The sequence below is a fragment of the Notolepis coatsorum genome (genome assembly GCF_963971535.1).
Source record: "Notolepis coatsorum genome assembly, chromosome: 6".
In the NCBI taxonomy this organism is placed as follows: Eukaryota; Metazoa; Chordata; class Actinopteri; order Aulopiformes; family Paralepididae; genus Notolepis; species Notolepis coatsorum.
The window spans coordinates 66917825-66938121 of NC_140170.1; the positions used below are offsets into that span (position 1 = coordinate 66917825).

The 20297-nt window shown below is 42.4% G+C and overlaps 2 protein-coding genes across 2 annotated transcripts; one reads left to right on the plus strand and one right to left on the minus strand.

The window, feature by feature from the left end:
- The first annotated feature begins 245 nt into the window (after positions 1–245).
- sys1 (SYS1 golgi trafficking protein) lies at positions 246–3547 on the plus strand. Its single transcript, XM_084317797.1, has 4 exons — positions 246–358; positions 1026–1287; positions 1377–1444; positions 1614–3547. Exons 2-4 carry the CDS (start codon positions 1126–1128, stop codon positions 1852–1854), a joined length of 471 nt encoding a protein of 156 aa, XP_084173923.1. The 5' UTR covers positions 246–358; positions 1026–1125; the 3' UTR covers positions 1855–3547.
- Positions 3548–10813: 7266 nt separating this feature from the next.
- Positions 10814–18729, minus strand: LOC311229524 (neuritin-like; the record flags this gene model as incomplete). Its single annotated transcript, XM_084315600.1, has 2 exons — positions 10814–11048; positions 18515–18729. The coding sequence occupies 2 exons, from the start codon at positions 18727–18729 to the stop codon at positions 10814–10816; spliced, it is 450 nt and encodes a 149-aa protein (XP_084171726.1).
- Between the last annotated feature and the right edge of the window lie 1568 nt (positions 18730–20297).

A 20297-nucleotide genomic window follows, 5' to 3' on the forward strand; every position in this document is an offset into this window, starting at 1 on the left:
TGGTCCCCTGGCGCGGCTCACGTTGACGCCTGTCTGCTCCCGGCTGCCCTTGGGGGGGAAGGACGACGGGATGGGTTAATCGCAGATACGAATTGCATGCATGCATCGCATGTGTGCCAATTGATGACCTCGGAGCAGGTCCTAAATTATATAAATTATTATTATTAAAAATTATTAAGACCTTTATTTTGGAAGGAAAACTAAGTGTATCCGGGTCGGGCGGAAGTTTGAGTCAGTTCAGTCAAGTTTTCAGGAAGTGGACCTTTATAGTTCTATGAAGTAAACACGTCGGTCGTGTGTGTCTAGCTACTTTATTTACCTTTTATTTGAGATAGAACAACAGGATAACGCTGGACTGGTAAGCTAACTGTACAAGCAAAGATAATTCCTCTTGCTCAGGACAGACGACGAGCATGGTTGTTGTCAGATAATTTTGACTTTGTCGTAGGCGTAGCAACAGTCTAGGCTAGTCGTCTCACGGGTAGCCGCGGGTAGCTGTTAGCTAACGTTAGCTAGCCGAGCTACAACTACTAACATTAGCTGCATTATTGATATTATTCACCTGGAGGGGGCTTCAATTCAAACTTTGCTAAAGCTAAACGTGTTGCACTCTGTGTGTAGGAATGACATATATTCGATTACAGCAGTAACGTTAACTGTGAAAGTTCCTAATTGTTTTCAGAGGCTAGCAAGATCTCACAATAACAAAGCTTTAAAGTGGAAATATTTATCCTATATGGGTGATACACTACACTAGTAGTGGCTATATCCCTTTTTTGCAAAGTAGTAAAGGCAGTATTGCGCAGCTCTGTTGCCAAAATGTTATTATGCGCCCACTCTGAATATTGCAATTGAGAATTTGATCTAACATAAATAATAAAGTAATACATTTTGTATCACCCAACGTTCCAGCCAGGGAGCAGAGAAGCACTTACATTAATGCAGCTGGTACAAAGCTACATTAGTTCATAATCACCATTATACCACCTTACCTGATGGACTATATTTATGCTTCTCTGTTTCAGATTCTGAAGTCATACAGACGCCACACTGCAGGGGGTGGGCATTGCTAGCCAACATTAACAACCTTCTTGTGGCCCCTGAGTGTAACGTGAAGTCTATACCATGGCCAGTCATTTCCGTAGCTACATCTGGGACCCGGTTCTTATTGTGTCTCAGATTGTGCTGATGCAATGCATCTACTACAGCTTCCTCTGTCTCTGGTTGGCTGGAGTGGACAGCCTTGTGCAAACGCCCCGCTCACTCGACCAGATATTCAGCTATGAAGTAAGTCATATTGTCTGCTAAGTTGTCTAAACTTAAATTCTTTGTACCAATCTTGTATAGTAACTTATTCCATGGCTCTGCTCTTGTAGGTCCTTGGATTTGCGACAATGCAGGGCAGGCTCTCAATGATGGCTTTCATCTTGAACTCTCTTACCTGGTAAGCAATTGGGGTTTGCGTGAGAGTAAGCTATGTTGCCATTTACCATTTATATATGATATAACCTTTCAAAATAATCTTTGCACTAACCTTCACTTGAATACCGGTAATATATCCGTATGAATTATTGAGTCCATAATGTAGTCTACCTGTGTCGTTCTCTCCCCAGCGCTCTAGGACTGTGGTTCTTCATCCGCAGAGGGAAGCAGTGCCTGGACTTCACTGTCACCGTGCACTTTTTCCACATGATCGGCTGCTGGATCTACAACGCTCGCCTGCCGGCGGCGCTGTCCTGGTGGCTCGTCAACGTGGCCTGCATGGCGCTGATGGCCGTCATCGGAGAGTACCTCTGCATGCGGACCGAACTCCGGGCCATCCCCGTCAACACCGGGCCCAAGTCTAACCTCTGATCTCGGCCTTATCGACCCGACGCTGACCCCCGTGTTGACTTTTACCCCTTTTAAGGGATGGGGTCAGGGAGGGGCCTTTTTTGTGCTGCTGACACAGTGAACCAGAAGGGCAAACTGCAATAAACGCAGATGTTGCATTGACGGAGATGCCCAGAGCTGAACAATTGCACACCTCTCTTGAGCGAGACGGCAAGACGAACTGTAGGATTTTGCTTGCCGTAGGCATATTTATTTATCACTTTCCCATCTTAACAGTGGACGATAATTTCATTACCTGCTAAAGCCCTTTCGCACACGCACTGGACTCCTGACCTTAATCGCACATTACCCGGAGGCGCTGTATGTGCGAACGCAAATGTTCAAATTATTCCGCGCAGCGCTTACCCTCCCAGCACCTAGCATAAAACTGCAAAACTGAGCCCATATGGAACACAAGCAGATCATTGTTTGCAGAATTGACACAGCGAGTTGGTGTATTGATTAACGTAGACAAACCGTGTTCCAGACACAACAATGTTGCGTACAGATGGCCTTTTGCCGCTGATAGTTATCTTCATTTTCTCTTCAATTTCATTCCTGACCAAGGACAGGTATTTGTCTCATCAAGATTGTAGCTAGTTTACGAGGTGCGCCCAAAAGTGAGCGTGGAGGCGCGCACCTCAGAGACTGCCTCAACGTCGTACATTTATATTAAATGTGTGCTTCTCACAGTGTTTTAGCCTGTGAAACGATTAATAAGTGGTCATGATTTGTTAGGTCAACTTTTGCTCAATAATGCTTTGAAACAGGAGATTTTTTTAATATCAAGTCAAGATGATATGCTGGCCAGTTTGCTCCGCTGTCTGACTGAGGATGATAGTTATTAAACGCTGTTTGCTCATCATCCAAAAACGTTTACATAAATTAACAGTTCACAAGTAATACAAACGTTTTGGTTTGATTGTAAACTATTTATATAGTTTCACAGTGTAAAATCCTGTTTTCTTTTCACTTTATGGAACACCGTTGGTCCAGTATTTCACTCCGTACGGAATACCTTGACCCTTAGTTCTTTTCATTTCAAACCTTTTTGGAAGATGTCAAGTTACACACCAGTTGAACATTTCAAATTATGATTATACACCGGCGGAGGAAGGCTACTTTTCCCTTTCTGCGTCATGCCCTTTCTGCGTCATGCCCTTTCTGTGTCACGCCCTTTCTGCATCATGCCCTCTCTGCCTACTATGCCTAGGGGCCTCCCCTCGCCCCAAACAAAACGCAGTATTTCCATAATGTGCAAACAGGTCCGCCATGGAGAATCGCATGCTGTGTACAACTCCAGGTAATGCCGGCACCCGATTCTCTGCACTTTGTCCAGAGTTCATGTGCGAAAGAGGCTTTAGATACGATGATTCGATGCATTCGAAAGCAGATTTAAGTTTACATTGTTCTTTGGACCTGAACAATTATAGATATTTGGTTGCTCTTCGACTGTTTAGCTTATATATATATATATATATATATATATATATATATATATAGCTTATTATTCTTTTAAAGTTGAATGTTAAGACAATGGTTAGTGGTGTTAAGTGTTCAAATAATTGTAATGTGTTTTTCTCAATCGCATCATGATGTAAACCTGAATGTCAGAGAAAAGTATCCATTGTATGTTTTTCCATACATTAAAGGTAGGGCCCGGTAACGACACTGATTACCCGATTTGATTTGATTTCTATTGACAATGTCCCGATTTTGATTTTGATTCAATCTGGTTTGACGGGAAGCGGCAGGATGGGAATCAAACTAGAGACGGGAAGCAAACTAGAGACTTCTGCAGGACAGGAAGCAAACTAGAGACGTCTGCAGGACAGGAAGCAAACTAGAGACGTCTGCAGGACGGGAAGCAAACTAGAGACGTCTGCAGGACAGGAAGCAAACTAGAGACGTCTGCAGGACAGGAAGCAAACTAGAGACGTCTGCAGGACAGGAAGCAAACTAGAGACGTCTGCAGGACAGGAAGCAAACTAGAGACGTCTGCAGGACGGGAGGCAAACTAGAGACGTCTGCAGGACAGGAGGCAAACTAGAAATAACGTTTAGAGAAAATCTTCACGTTCATTGAAAAAAAAGCATAGATTAAAACATCAGATCATGGGATTTTAAGAATCGATTTCATTTCAAATCACCCTAATCAGGTCAGGAACATGATGAGCAAGGATATATTTCTGCTTTTCCATATATAAGAGTCGTGAACGACTCAAGCATTCTGATGAGCCTGAGTTGTTAGTCAGGCGGAGCTTTCATACTGCTACTGTGTTTGCTATTCTTTTTTTCCTTTTTTCTGTCTTGAAATGTTCTGTAGACCAGATGGCCACTCCAGAGACGGTCTGTCGGCCACCAGCTGTGTTCTGACTCGAGGTTGCCACTGCGTTTTCTGAGAATGCTGTGCTACTGTTAACGGAGACGTGATATGTAAAAGCTACTGACAGAATCATGTTCAGCATTGTTGGAATGAGTTCAGATATATCTCTTGTATTCCGTGGCCTAAAGGAGAGAGCCTCAACCCCTCACATGAGTCCAATAACTCTACCACCAGAAGTTTGAGTTTGGAAATTATAATACGGTGTGATGTTTTGAGACATATTCTCTGAACTATTATCAGTGTTTCATAATGTTAAGGTTAAGATGACCTTTTTCTTAAATTATTATTATGATCTCAGTAATCAATCATCTTTGAGGCCATGTGTCCATTTAATTGACTGCTTCTCGCAGATGTTCCTAGGGTCAAAAGTAAAGCACACAATGCCACCTTTTGTACTCTCTGTAACATCATTTTAAACCATAACACTTATATATTTGACTGTTTTTTTATGATGTATTTAATAAATACACAAACCCATCCGTGGATTGCATGGATTCATTTGACTGAAATGGCCTCCTGTGTGACGTGTCTCGAGTTGAAGTGGGTCTGGGCCTGGAATTCTTTCTTCCGATTCCTAAATGTACCACCTAGGGAGGTCGAGTGGTGCGGGTTAACCAGGTATCAGAAAGACCCGCCCACGCACCTGTTATCACAAACGGGACAATTCAAATACCCAAACTAACCATGGCTCAGGAGGTAGAGCAGTCGTCTGGTAGTTGGAAGGTTCCCGGTTCGATTCCCGATCCTCCTGGGCAGTGTCTTAACCCCTAACTGCTCCCGATGAGCAGGTTGGCAGCTTGCATGGTTGCCTCCGCCATCGATGTGTGAGTGAACAAAATTGTAAAGCGCTTTGGATAAAAACTGCTATGAAAAAAAGAAATACACCACCATTTAACCAAATCAATTGTTTTACGTTACAATATGAAACCTCCAGCTTAACTTGATAGAAAAGGGATATCACATCTCGGCGTGTGAGGAAACTGGGTCGAGAGAATCCGGTCAACATACTAAAGATACTAAGACGTTTGAATTATAATGAAGGGCTCATACCACACGTGTCTATTTGGTTCTGAGAGGGACGTCTTCGGGGGCCTTGATCCCTCACCCCCCCCACCCCGCTGCTTAGCGGCCAGGTGGGAGAGAACAGATGGGGAGCGAGGCGCTAACGAGCAGCTGAGGTGAAACATGCTGGATTTAGTTCTCATTATCAACACTTCGCCGCAGGGACGACTAAAATAGGAAACCTCGTGAAACGGATCGTGGGGAGTCGGGGAGTTTCTCTGGTGTCTCTGAAACGCTCGGCCTACTATGTTTCGACATGAACGGCTGACTCTTTCCCTCAGACCCCTCAGGTGGATTGAGATATGTGCACGTTTGTCGGTTACATTTGTAATAATGAATTCAACTGTGAGTTCTTTTCAGACCCCCTCCCCAAATGTAATTGTACAGTTTGTAGGCATGGCCCTGTAGAGTGCTGCACCTACAATACTGTTCCCATAGGCGTAGCATTAGGGGGGGCTGCAGGGGTCATGTCCCCCTCAATATTGCTAATATGAAAAACATTATGAAAAGCAACCCCCTCCCCAAAAGAGGCTTAAAAAAATATATAAGGGGTCAAAACATTTATAAATCATTCTTACCTGTAACTATATATATAATACAGGAGAATAAATATTTGAAAGCAATACAGAATGCCTGAGAGCCTTACTGCATTATATTCTGTTATATTTGTGTCAGTGGGTACCTGAATGTTGTCTTTTCCTTTACATAAACAAAGACATTTCCACCATAAATTGTGGCAGAAAAGGCACAAATTGGTGCAGAAAACTTCACCAGAATGCAGGACATGAAGTTGAAACCAAACCCTTGACTGTTCCTATACCCGAATAGAAAGCTTAGGGACACATCAGTCATCCCCATGGGAGGATATGCGTATACAGTCTAATGCATATGAGCACTGGATATTCTTTTAAAACCTTGTGCTTTATTATTACAAACACATTACTTTGTGATACAATACTTAATACAGACCTTTTGTGAATAGTGTGCTTTGTTGGTACCTTGTAGAGACTGCATGGCTATTATTCAAGTTATTTTACATTCAGTCTTCTAATACTTTGCAGCAGCCTATCAAACAGCTATTGAGTTTTGGTAGCCTTAAATGTCATGCTCTTTCAGCCGCATATGAAGAGAAAACTCTCCCGTACATATTGCTCATGCTTTGAGGACTTTCCACCAGACGCACACATCCAGTGACACAACGCTTCCACTTCTTCCACGCAAAATAAGTGGGCGACTCTTTAGATCGCAGACCATGAACCAGGATGTAATTAAACTTTAGTTCTTCTCACACACAATACTGGAATGCCTTCAGTCACAGGGAGTGGAAGAAAGCTCTTTCTATTTATAGCTCGGTGTTCCTTGCCGTTTCGTGTAGTGACGACAGCCCCGCACGGCACTGTGAACGCAACCTCAGATTTACTGATTTATATTAAAACAATAAAGCCCTGATAAATGTGCACATGATCACCCGATACACAAATAAAATGAAACATTTGCAAAACGTTCCCAAACATAATACTGACAACAGAGCAACATTATCATTCACATATAAAACGCGACCTAAATACACAACTAGAACTTGTTTCCCACTATTTACAAAGGGCAGAAGTGCAAATCCACTGCCAGAAGGGCAGCAGCAACCATCACAATACATAATTCAGTCAATGATCAATGAGGACCTAAACCTATTTCATATTTTACCCACGTTTCTGTGTGTTATGTGTGTTTTTCCTATAGCAAAGATAACAAACATGAGCAAAAGATTCACATATTATTGACCACTTATCTATAGTTCACCCAACAACTAAATTAATTGCATCTGGTTCATGGCCTGTGGTGCTAAAGGATTATGAATAACTGTAAACAACCAGTATGAACATGCAGATGAGCAGAAGAATGGATCTGAATAAAAGTGGATAGCATACTACCGTACTACAGCGAGGATCTAGCCTATATAACATCATGCACAGGTTCATAATGGGTTAAGGTACAATTAAATAATGATATAACAACAGTGTCCATTATTGATAAGAATAATCATGCATTTCTGAGGAGTGAGATCACTTCAAATGTCCATATCCGGGTTCTCTGTCTGACAGGCGCAGTAATCGTTGGTATCTATATTTATAAAGCACTCCTCTGTTACCAGCTCATATCTCATCTATGCTGCTCTGGGACACTGATCCACGCTGGGAAGGACTGCTTTTTGTACTGATGCAGCGGAGTCATGGAATAACGTGACTTAAAACTGAGTACTCTTGTACTCTTTTGGATTTTCTTTTAGATTTTGAATCAATAACTGTCCTACGTCAACTTGTAATTGCTTTCTCTGATGTGCTGTTGCATATGAGCTGTATTTGTTTTTGATTGTGTGTTGGTGATTATTAATTTACCGGATGTTTTAAACTTGATTGTGTGCATTTTACCAAGAAGCTCAAGTGTATACCTCCAAATTGGACCAATTGAGAGCAGGAAGTTGCTCATTGAAGTTGGTGTCACAGTTAAATCTTTTTCTGCTAGTAAGTGTGGCCCGGATGTGTCATCCACAGAGCTAGAAGCTAGAATCTCTATTATGTAGTGTTATCACTAATTCATCACTAATTTCACATATATATATATATATATATATATATATATATATATATATATATATATATATATATATATATATATATATTAATGAGGAAATCTCTCACCCCATATTACAGCATTTACATGTTCATTACATAATGACATAATGACTGCAAATTGAGTGTAAAATGTTATCTTTTTTACTTAATGTGAGAATAATCATAGCTGGAGGTTATATAATTACATATTAGATATTGTCTATGCCGTATTCCAGGCATTGCTTTGTGATAATTCAGGGAGTTTTCACTATACAAAAAATCCATATGTTATTGTCGTATATATAATCATACAGTGTGTTATTGTATTATTTAGTGTACTCTGAAGTATGACTCAATGATATTCAATAAACTGCAGTCAAAACACGAGCCATCCGACACGAGAGGAGAAATAACAGAGGATCTGAACTATGTCACGCGTGTTTATATCAAGTGCCTTTTTGGTGTCTTTATAGCAGCCATGCAATAACTGGGACTGGGATGTCTGGGGTATAAAGAGTCCTACATCTGGGACCGGGATGCCTGGGGTATAAAGAGTCCTACATCTGGGACCGGGATGCCTGGGGTATAAAGAGTCATACATCTGGGACTGGGATGTCTGGGGTATAAAGAGTCATACATACTTTTTAACTATGTTTTAACCCTGTAGCACTTTGGGATCCTAGTGAACGAAAAGTGCAATACAAATACAATTTATTATTATTTATTATTATTATTATACATCTGGGACTAGGGTATAAAGAGTCATACATCTGGGACCGGGATGTCTGGGGTATAAAGAGTCCTACATCTGGGACTGGAATGCCTGGGGTATAAAGAGTCATACATCTGGGACCGGGATGCCTGGGGTATAAAGAGTCATACATCTGGGACTGGAATGCCTGGGGTATAAAGAGTCATACATCTGGGACCGGGATGCCTGGGGTATAAAGAGTCATACATCTGGGACTGGAATGCCTGGGGTATAAAGAGTCATACATCTGGGACCGGGATGCCTGGGGTATAAATAGTCATACATCTGGGACTGGGGTGTCTGGGGTATAAAGAGTCATACATCTGGGACCGGGATGCCTGGGGTATAAAGAGTCATACATCTGGGACTGGGGTGTCTGGGGTATAAAGAGTCATACATCTGGGACTGGGATGCCTGGGGTATAAAGAGTCATACATCTGGGACTGGGGTGTCTGGGGTATAAAGAGTCATACATCTGGGACTGGGGTGTCTGGGGTATAAAGAGTCATACATCTGGGACCGGGATGCCTGGGGTATAAAGAGTCATACATCTGGGACTGGGATGCCTGGGGTATAAAGAGTCATACATCTGGGACTGGGGTGTCTGGGGTATAAAGAGTCATACATCTGGGACTGGGGTGTCTGGACTGGGGTATAAAGAGTCATACATCTGGGACCGGGATGCCTGGGGTATAAAGAGTCATACATCTGGGACTGGGGTGTCTGGACTGGGGTATAAAGAGTCATACATCTGGCTTGATTGTCACTTCTATAAAAACCTCCCGCAGCCTCAAACAGCCTAAAGGGGCATTTCACTCAAAAGTACATCATCTCTTCGGGTGTAATTGGTTATTTAATATTTTCATTATTAAATATTTGGTTTCGTTTATTAAAAATAAACATTTGTAATGATTTGGATTCCTAAAAAGTCACCTTCACTCACTTTAAGTGCTATAAAATATTTCATACATTTGAATGTTATATTCATTTGAATGTTATAACAGTCTCTTTTGCCGAGGTTTTGGATCATGCTATTCTTTCATTTACATCATTTCATGGAGCTTCAGTTAACATAAGATAAGGATTTTAGTGTCCTCCTGTGATGTCATTAGAGGACAAATTCAAAGTCCTCGACTCATGAAGCTACCACTTTCCCTTAAACCAGGTTTGGACATTTGTCGTTGTTTTTTGCTCTATACCGGGATGATGATTCAGCCAGACCCTCTGTCCAGCGCTAAAATAGTGTGGAGAGAGGTATGGCTATGCAAGGTTACCCCTAACCATATACCACTCCCACTAGCTAACATTTTTAAATACATTTCTATTTAAATAAATGTAAACATCTTCTTCTGGGCCGTGCGATCTAGCATCTACTGATAAAGAACGTAACTCACTCACAGTTAGCCGCCGTGCCCCTAGTGGCAGCTCCGAGTAGATGCGCTTTGTGTAAATGACCTTTGTGTCCTTGTTATTGTTGTATCAGCGCTGCATTGTAAATGAGATCATTGATTTCAATTGCATGCTCCCAGAATAAATGAAGGTCTAGTAATAGAAGCTTGTTTCATTTGGAGTGGGGCTCAATCAGTCCTATAGACAGGATACGGGGCTGCATGTAAACATAGTCAGTGAAATGTCCCTTTAAAATAGTATTTTTTTAATATAATATAATATGCTAATTGTGTTACAATGGCTTGAGTGTGTTTATACCGACCTATTGGAGGTTTATCATCTATGGCTCTGTGTTTATTTAACACATATACAACTGTTTCTTTGTGCTGATCAGACTTGGATCACATAGTATTAGAAACCTTTAGAATACTTGGATTATCATAATTTTTCTTTTCTTTTCAATTATCAAATTGATAAAATGTAAGGATAAAGTATTTGATTTGAAATACTATACTCATCCAAGCTAATACCCGCGGCCCTGCCTCAGACATACTGTATAATGGCTCTGTGTTGACATACCGTAATAATCCCTCACACGGTAATCTCTTCCTTCTCTGCCTATACTGACAAGTTATGATATAACATCAAGTTTCATCTGTGCTCATCATCGGTGGAGGATACCACCCCCAACCCCCCGGGGAATGTGAGAGTGCTCAGAGGGGGGGGGGGGGGGGCCTCCACCATCTTATGTAGATGACCAGATGGACCCGGCCACGACCAGCACGCCCCACGGTGCCAGAAGCAGCCCGGCCAGAGGTGAGCGCAGGCCGGGGGAAGAGCTGGGACTGCACAGGTCAAACAGGCTTCCCTGGAAACGGATCCTCCTGGAGTCCTCCCTCAGGGTCTCCCAGATGGTGCCCACTTCCTCCTGGCAGTCGGACAGGGCCGTGAGGGCGCACGTGTGGAACGCCTCCCAGTGGCTGCGTGGCACAAACAGAGAGAGAGGGAGAATCGAGAACATCCTCTCATCTTAGTCGTCGTGCAAACCATCCATTTGGCTGTGACTTAGCGTACAAGATGTTGGACTCATTTGCTGGCCAATAAACTGTCACTGGGATTAGTGTAGTACAGTAGTAGGAATGGGCAATATGATGTGATAAATTGTGATATTTGGAAGGACCTTCTTTTTTTTTTTTTTTTTTTTAACTTTGGCCATTTCCCTGGCTCTTTTATACGTTTATCGCATTTATACTTGGTCAAGTTCAACCGACAGAAGCAGGCTGAAAGGGTTCAGATGGGGGGGAAGACACTCTGGGAAAGGCACGGCTGCACGGTTGTCCACGGCGCTGAAATAGCACTCGCGGTACGTGGTGAGCTACTGGAGCTCCCCTGGAAGGACCTTCATCTATAAAGTCTACCTACTTATAGTCTATAAAACCCTATAAAGTCTATATACCTACTTATACACCTGCATATAACACATACAACTCTGTATGATAGCATGTACAATAATGCTGTATATATATATTTATTTATCTTTACCATAATCCTTTTGACATATCTGTAGATACTATATCTATATCTGTACATATCCCTTACCTACTCTTACTAGTTACACTGCTGGCCAGTATGACTTACCCCCATACTGTCGTTATACCTGTATCATGGTATTTATTAATACTATAACTCTGTACATACATCTGATTAGCACTATACTCAGTAGTACAAGTAGTACTTATTTATATATTTTATACCCAGTTTAATCACCTGTACATTGTATATTACTATTGAACTTTACTGTTACATTTGCACTCTGGTTGGATGCCAAACCTATTTTCGTTTGACAATACATTTGAATCTAATCTACATTTACATTTACATTTACATTTACATTTCACATTTACATTTAGTCATTTAGCTGACGCTTTTATCCAAAGCGACTTACAAGTTCTGTACAACAAGACAGCAGGAAGGGCACAACTCTATCAGCTGAATAACAATGTTCATCAAAGTGTTGAGTGCTACAGTGTAGGTTAGTTTATTAGGACAAGTGCATGACAGTAAGGTTAGTTAGGGTTAGGTTTTCTTATTTTGTTTTCTTATTTGATTTAATCTAATCTATTTTAATAAATCTTATTTAATCTAATCTAATATAATATAATATAATTGAATCGAATTTAATCTAATACAGATAGTGTATCACTATCTGCTTTTGTATGGAAATCACCTCAGATAATCCAGTTGATGTTCATAATACTGGAGAGTGACGTAATGGGAAGTGTGATACCAGTGGCGTCATGCCTATTCAAACTGGGGGCACCTGCCCCACCTGATTTTTGATATCTGGATTTTCCCACATTTCTATTTTATTACTATTGTTTTCTATAATAATTTTATGTTATGAATCAAACCTATTCTTATTTTTAATTTTTTATTTATCTTTTCCCCCCTCCTTTTTCCTCCGATTTTCTCACATCCCAATGTTAGTCGTTATGCCAATTCCCAATCCCCTTCCTGGTCGCTGCGCACTTACCCCCCACAGTGGGTCTGGGAGAGTGGAGGCTATCACGTGCTTCCTCCGACACACGTCTAGCCAATCAACCGCTTCTTTTCACCTGGCAGCGCGGACTCTCACTGAGAGGGTGTAACGTGTGGAAGGATCACACTACCGCCCTTAGATCCTATCCTCGCTGAGCAGGCGCCCCGACCGAACTGTAGGAGTCGCTGTTTACAACGACCCGGACCCACCCCTCCAGCTTTCCCACCCTCTAATACTGCCAATTGTATTAGTGTGAACGGCCAGCCAAGCTGGTGACAACGCCGGGAGCTGGATTCGAACAGGCGAATCCAGCGTCTCCGGCGTTGGTGACGAACGCAATCTCCGCTACGCCACCTGACCGCCCAAACCTATTCTTCTAATTATGTCACAGATCTAAATTAATATACAATATTAACTCTGCAACAATTTACTGACATTTTAAAAGAATCCCCCCAAAGTCATTGAATATATACGTCAAATTGCAGTTTTTTTCAGGGAAGGACCCCCCCATGTCCCCCGCTCTAATTAGTAGTAGAATTAGGGGGGGTTGCAGGGGACAAAAACGGGGTCAAAAACATTTATATATCCTTCTTATTAACCAACCATTTCAGACACCCCTACAGGACCGTACCATCTCAACCTTGCAGACGTGCCTCTCATAATATAATTCTGGCTTGCCCTGTGTGATACAGTATCAACATGAAGAGTGGTTCGTGATGTAACATTTAACACCGTATGAGTGCCATGACACGGCTGGTGGCACCGGAGCACTGCGTTCCCAGGAAGGAGGCGTAGGCCGGGTTCCGTAGAGCATGCATACTGGTGCCAATAAACCATGACCCCGCCCACATTAGTGCCTTCATACAAACGTTTCTTGAGGTTAAACAAAGATCAAAGCATTATTTTGGTTCCTCCACCAACAACCTTGCTCCTTGTTGCTAAGCTATCTGACTCTTAATAATAAACACTGTTGGGACTGTCTGACTCTTAATAATGAACACTGTTAGGACTATCTGACTCTTAATAATAAACACTGTTAGGACTATCTGACTCTTAATAATAAACACTGTTAGGACTATCTGACTCTTAATAATAAACACTGTTAGGACTGCCTGACTCTTAATAATAAACACTGTTAGGACTATATGACTCTTAATAATAAACACTGTTTGGACTATCTGACTCTTAATAATAAACACTGTTAGGACTGTCTGACTCTTAATAATAAACACTGTTAGGACTGTCTGACTCTTAATAATAAACACTGCACAGACTCTGGTGCAGTGTGTTACTGGTTTGGACCATGTATACCATCATCCATCACTATTACTACTGTCTGATTAAATCCTGTCACTCCCTAGTCCCTACTGTTCACTACTACTTGTCATCACTATCATCATTACTACTTGCACTCTGTTCTATGTTCTATTATTAATACTCCCTATCCTACAGTACCTGTACCCCCCCCCCCCCCCCCATGCTATGACACTTGAATTTCCCAAAGGGAATTAATAAAGGAACACTTGACTTGACTTGAATGTAGGGCACGAGTACCTACTGTATATTGTGGTTGGAGGCACTCAATTCCAGTCACAATACACATTTAGAACTAAACGTTGTATAATCTCATTCAATCTCAATATTTCAGAAAGCCTTTTGTGAGAAATCTGACCTAATATTTACTTTCTACATAATTCATTTGGCCAACAGATTTGTGCATCACCATTCACAAAATCAAAAGATCCCCATGATATAATAACAACAACACAGATATAGAAAATAAACAATAAATATATCAGTATATTGCCCAGCCCTATACAGCATGTCTGCTTTCAGTCAGACAAATTTGGCAAAGGAACTCAAATAGACACAGTGACTACAATCGGACAACACGAGAAGATGAGGCCTGTGTCTCCTCGTGGGTCTCTGGACTGTAACGCACTGCAGTGAGGTCACAGAGTGTCTCCTCGTGGGTCTCTGGACTGTAACGCACTGCAGTGAGGTCACAGAGTGTCTCCTCGTGGGTCTCTGGACTGTAACGCACTGCAGTGAGGTCACAGAGTGTCTCCTCGTGGGTCTCTGGACTGTAACGCACTGCAGTGAGGTCATAGAGTGTCTCCTCGTGGGTCTCTGGACTGTAACGCACTGCAGTGAGGTCATAGAGTGTCTCCTCGTGGGTCTCTGGACTGTAACGCACTGCAGTGAGGTCACAGAGTGTCTCCTCGTGGGTCTCTGGACTGTAACGCACTGCAGTGAGGTCACAGAGTGTCATGCAGTAACAACGACCAAAAGAAGAGGTCCTCAGACTCCTGCTGCAGTATCGTCATAAATTATTTAGCCCAGTGGCTCTGTGTTTTAGCAGCATTCTGTTATCCCCCTCTGAGATTACTACAGTACATCTGTTCTCTGTCCTCCCTCTCCGATGCTCTGTCACGGGGACGCCTGTCTCACCCGGTTCTGCTTGACACTCACGTTCATGGGATCCAAACCCCTTTTCTGAGGTGTGAGCGTTTCCTCAGAATTATATTTGGGGATTTCTAGAACTCCCAGCATTCTAGCGCTCTGGAATTACAGCGTTCAATGACCAGGGGCCATTGTTACGTCATCGTTAGAAGAACGCTCACTTCTCAAAATCTCAAGGAAACTATAAAAGAAGGAAGGGTCATCACGTCAGAATACCAGCCGCTTTATACTCTGCTTGGTGCCAGACATTGGTGCTAGTTCTATTGAAGCCTGTATTCAAATTCTAAACATACAAGCTATCTGAGGAAATATACATCAACCAATATATCTAACTAGCTAGTTAACTAGTTAACAACGCAACAGATTGCAGATGATTCTGACCTCGTTCAACTCACTGTCGTTCGAACACACTTGGCACCGATGTGTGTTCACACGCTACACAGTGACGTAATCACCCTTCCTTCTTTCCTTGCAAAATCCTAACCACACTGGTTTGATTGCGCTACACCTCGAGGGGTTAAAACAACGGGGAGGTAATCTGCGCGCTAGAGGTCTGTGCGGTCGTAAGGCCGGGCAATTAGATCTCATGATCCCTGTTACAATATCTGTCAACTAAAACTTTATATGCATGCTATGATTCTTTCCCACTTGTCTTATTGTATCACATCATGGTCACAAACCTCACAAACCATACTAAAACCCATAACTATAATATACAAACAGACTATAAACAATCATGGACCGTAAACGTAAACCAATGCGATGGCATCACTGCAGTGTTTTGAGTAAGCACAATCTTTTCACGTTTGACAATTTTGTAATTTTCTGTAATATTAGACTCGTTTTTAAATGTTTGCACAATCATGTATCATCATTATTTTCTGGTTAGACGTTGGTTGGTGCTCTAGTAGAGCAAACACACGAGCTTCCAATAATGGTGACTGTAGGCCTACTGTTCCCATGTGCAAGAGTTCGTTTGGACAGTCTGCCTTCTCTGTTAACGGGGCAAACGTATGGAACTCTCTGCCTACTGGCTTAAAACTGGAGTCCAATGCCAACGTCTTCAACAGAGGACTCAAGGTATGGCTGAAATCAAAGCCGCAGTGTTCACATATGTAGACGCGGACTGGTTTTGTTGTTTTGATCATGGACTCTTGCTCTGGAAAATATTTGTTCTGAGTTGTGATTTTAATTCTGTATTTTACTGTTAATTTTGTTGTATCTTTTGGAAAAACCTCAATGGACTAGTGTTGAAAACTAGCACTTGTGCTATAAACACAAAATCTGGTCTGTCCACTGTGGCTGGTCCAATGTAGCTGTGGTGGTGTCCATTTTAAATAAACGTTTTCCTTCATTCATACAAACACAGATGGGCATCGTGCACATGTGGCCCGCTGCTGCATGACGTCCACACGTACGCTCTCTTTCAGTCTATTTCACAGCCACACGCTGTGAAGGCTCCGTTTGAATCCACAGACCACATGCGTAGGATTCAAATGCTAAATGGACTTCAACACACTGCCGGGTGGAACGGGAATCGAATCGGGAACCTTCCGATTACCAGACGACCGTTCTACCTCCTGAGCCACTGCCGCCCTCAATATGAACAGAGGTTTAATATGCTTTGACACACACACACACACACACACACACACACACACACACACACACACACACACACACACACACACACACACACACACACACACACACACACACACACACACACACACACACACACACACACACACACACACACACACACACACACACTGAGACAGGGCTAGATCCACAAAGAATGGATTGCACGGTGCTAATTGCACCCTTACTTACAATTCATTATGAATAAAAAATGGGGGACCCTGATGTAAACAAGACGAAAGTCTTTCTCTGGTCTGCATCCCCTTAACAATTGTGTGTATTGAGCCGTACTGTATTGTACCCATTCTGCAATCTGTTAATACAATTTTCATTCAATCATTCTGCACTATATCACCTCATTGCTGGATTGGAGCTCTGGACCTACTATCATACTCACTCTGGTGATTGACTTTTACAATTAAGGTTCCTAGAGTTTGCACTGGATTAGGAGAATTTGCTTTTAGCTCCTGTGCCCCAGAAACATGGAATGTTTAAAACTAAATTCATTAGTATCTATTGGTCAGTAAAATCGTTAATAGCAAATAGTCTGGAGGCGGCTGGGTGGTGCAGCAGACTAAGCGCTCGTCACCAACGCGAGAGACACTGGTATCGAATCCGGCTGTCAGCGTTGCCTCCGGCTTGGGCCGGCCGTCATACTGGCTCGATTGGCAGAGTCAGCGGGAGGGAAGTCGATGGGTGGTAATAGTTGTAAACAGCGACTCCTACAGGTCGGTCAGGGCGCCTGCACAGCGAGGGAGGGAGATGGTGAGGGTAGTGTGACCTCCCACACGTTAAACCTCACCAATGAGAGTCCGCGCTGGCAGGTGAAAAGATGCTGCTGGCTGTCTCCTATGTCTCGGAGGAAGCATCTCATAGACTTCAGGGCTCCCTAGACCGACCAGTGGGGGGCACATGCGAGCAACGACTAGGAAGGGGAGGGGGGAATTGGCATAATGACTAAATTGGGATGGGAGAAAAACACAGAAAAACAGGAGGAGGGGCGGCTACTTGGTGCAGTGGGCAAGGCGCTCACCACGAATACTGGAGGCTGGGCTCAAACAGATCATCTCCCTGTTCGAGCCCAGCACTCCACATTGCTTTCAGTTTAGCTGGTCGTCCGCACTAATACACATTGGCAGTATTAGGGGGAGGGAAACTGATGGGTGGGGATCGGGCGTTGTGGACAGCGACTCCTACAGGTCGGTTGGTGCGCCTGCGCAGTAGAATGAGGAAGCGACGGGGGCGGGGTCCCTCCAAAGCGCAGACCCCTGACGCTGAAAGATCGCGCCGCGCAGGTGGAAAGATGCGACTGCTGTTACCTCGAGTATCGGAGGGGACTCGTGCTATGTATGACTTAGTCCACATTGCAGCCGGCTTGTGGGAGGCAAGAAACAACGTTCGAGACAGGGGAGGGTAGAATTGGATGATACGAAATTGGGATGGGAGAAAATATAGAAAATGGGAGAAAAAGTGGATAAAAAAAAGAAAAACAGGAGGAGAAAAAGTGAATTAAAAAAAATAGCAAATAGTCGGCAATTGTTTTTAATTATTTCAAATATTTAATTGATTGACTTTCTGTCTCTATATTGTTTTCTTTTTTTGTATTTATTATGTGTTGTATTTCTCGAAGTCATTGTGAATGAGAGCTCTCACTGATCCTTCCAGATTAAATAAAGAATGAATGAATGAATGTGAATGAATGAATGAATGAATGAATGAATGAATGAATGAATGAATGAATGAATGAATGAATGAAAACACACACTCCTTTCTCTCTTTGTAATAAATGTGTTTGTTGGTCACCTGCACACGGCCTCCACTCCTCTCTCGCTGGTCACGTTCTCCTGGTAGTTGTCCATACTGTCTCCCAGCTCCAGGACACAGTTGGAGAAGTCCTTGTAGATGTTGTCACACTTGACATCAGCTGATTCCGCCGCCGCGGTCTGGAAGAGGAACACTGCCAGACGACAGACGACAGGCGACAGACGTCTTCGTTTTACCAACCGAAAATCATTCATGCCTTGTTCAAGTATAGGCTGTCGGGAGTTATTTTAACAAACAAATAAATACCACTTACAGCACCTTTAATGTCCCTGTGGGACCCAGGACTCAATAGAGCCCACCACAGATGTCATTGGCTTAAAGGTGGTGTAAGTGTTTTGTTTTTGGACCCTCAACACCTCATCACTGGTCAAGAAGGCTCACCAGCGCCTCTTCTTCCTGAGGAGACTGAGAAAAGCCCACCTGTCTCCTCAGATTCTGGTGAACTTTTAACATAGAAAGCATAATATTCACCAACTGCATCACAGTCAGGTACAGCAACTGCACTGCCTCTGACCGGAAAGCACTGCAGAAGATGGTGAAAACCACCCAACACATAACCGGTACACCACTCCCTGCAATTGAGTCTATCCATCACAAGCAGTGTCTAAGGAAGGCATGCAGCATAGTCAAGGACACCTCTCATCCCAATCATGGACTGTTTGCCCTCCTCCCCTCTGAGAGACACTACAGGAACCTCCGCTCCAAAAGTCAAGCAGACTCAGGAAGAGCTTATTCCCCTCAGCTGTCATCACTATGAACTCTGTGCCACGTTGACAGCCCCCCCCCCATACCATATGAATTATGAACTCTGACTCCATTGCCTACATCACCCTAGGCTCTGTTACCCCCTATACTATGACTCTAAACTCTGTTGTCTATACTCAATTTATACCCACCTACTCCAATTTATACACACCTCCCTCACTGTACTGCCCTACACTGTAATCATAGTAATCATAATAATCTTAACTACCCACCTCATACTATAGTCTACCCATATAATCTGTATGACAGTGCTGTACTGTACTGCATATACATTTTTATTTTATATTTACAGCATATATATACACATTTTACATATCTGTAGATACTATATCTATATACATATCCCTTACCTACTCTTACTAGTTGCTGGCCATACTGTCTTTATACCTGTATCACTGTACATATTATATTACAACTCTGTACTTATATCTGATTAATCTATTCTAATCTAATCTAATTTAAATTTTAAGCTCATTAGATTAAAATTAGGGATGTCCGATATTATCGGCCGACCGATATTATCGGCCGATATCGGCAGTAAAATGTGATATCGGAAAATATCGGTATCGGTTTAAAAAAAAAAAAAAAAAAATAACAATATTTGTTATATATATCCAGTGAAATGATTAGTTACCTGAAATTATTCAGTTTTTTGGGGGGGGGGGAAACCCTGCATATATCGGTATCGGTTGATATCGGTTGATATCGGTATGGGAAATTAAGAGTTGGACAATATCGGAATATCGGTATCGGTATAAAAGCCAATATCGAGCATCCCTAATTAAAATGTATGGTCATTATACAGCACAAGTACAGTACAACGAAAATACATTTGGCATTCAACAACCAAAGTGCAAATGGAACAGTAAAGGGCAATAGTAATATACAATGTACAGGTGATCAAACTGGGTATAAAATATATAAATGAGTACTACTGAGTAATAATGCTAATCAGATGTATGTACAGAGTTGTAGTATTATTATGTACAGTGATACA

Bases quoted from the DNA above. Each gene is read 5' to 3' on its own strand.
- sys1 (XM_084317797.1), top strand. From the start codon at position 1,126: ATGGCCAGTCATTTCCGTAGCTACATCTGGGACCCGGTTCTTATTGTG. The intron at 1,288-1,376 runs GTAAGTCATATT...CTGCTCTTGTAG, and splicing joins ACCAGATATTCAGCTATGAA to GTCCTTGGATTTGCGACAAT. The intron at 1,445-1,613 runs GTAAGCAATTGG...TTCTCTCCCCAG, and splicing joins ATCTTGAACTCTCTTACCTG to CGCTCTAGGACTGTGGTTCT.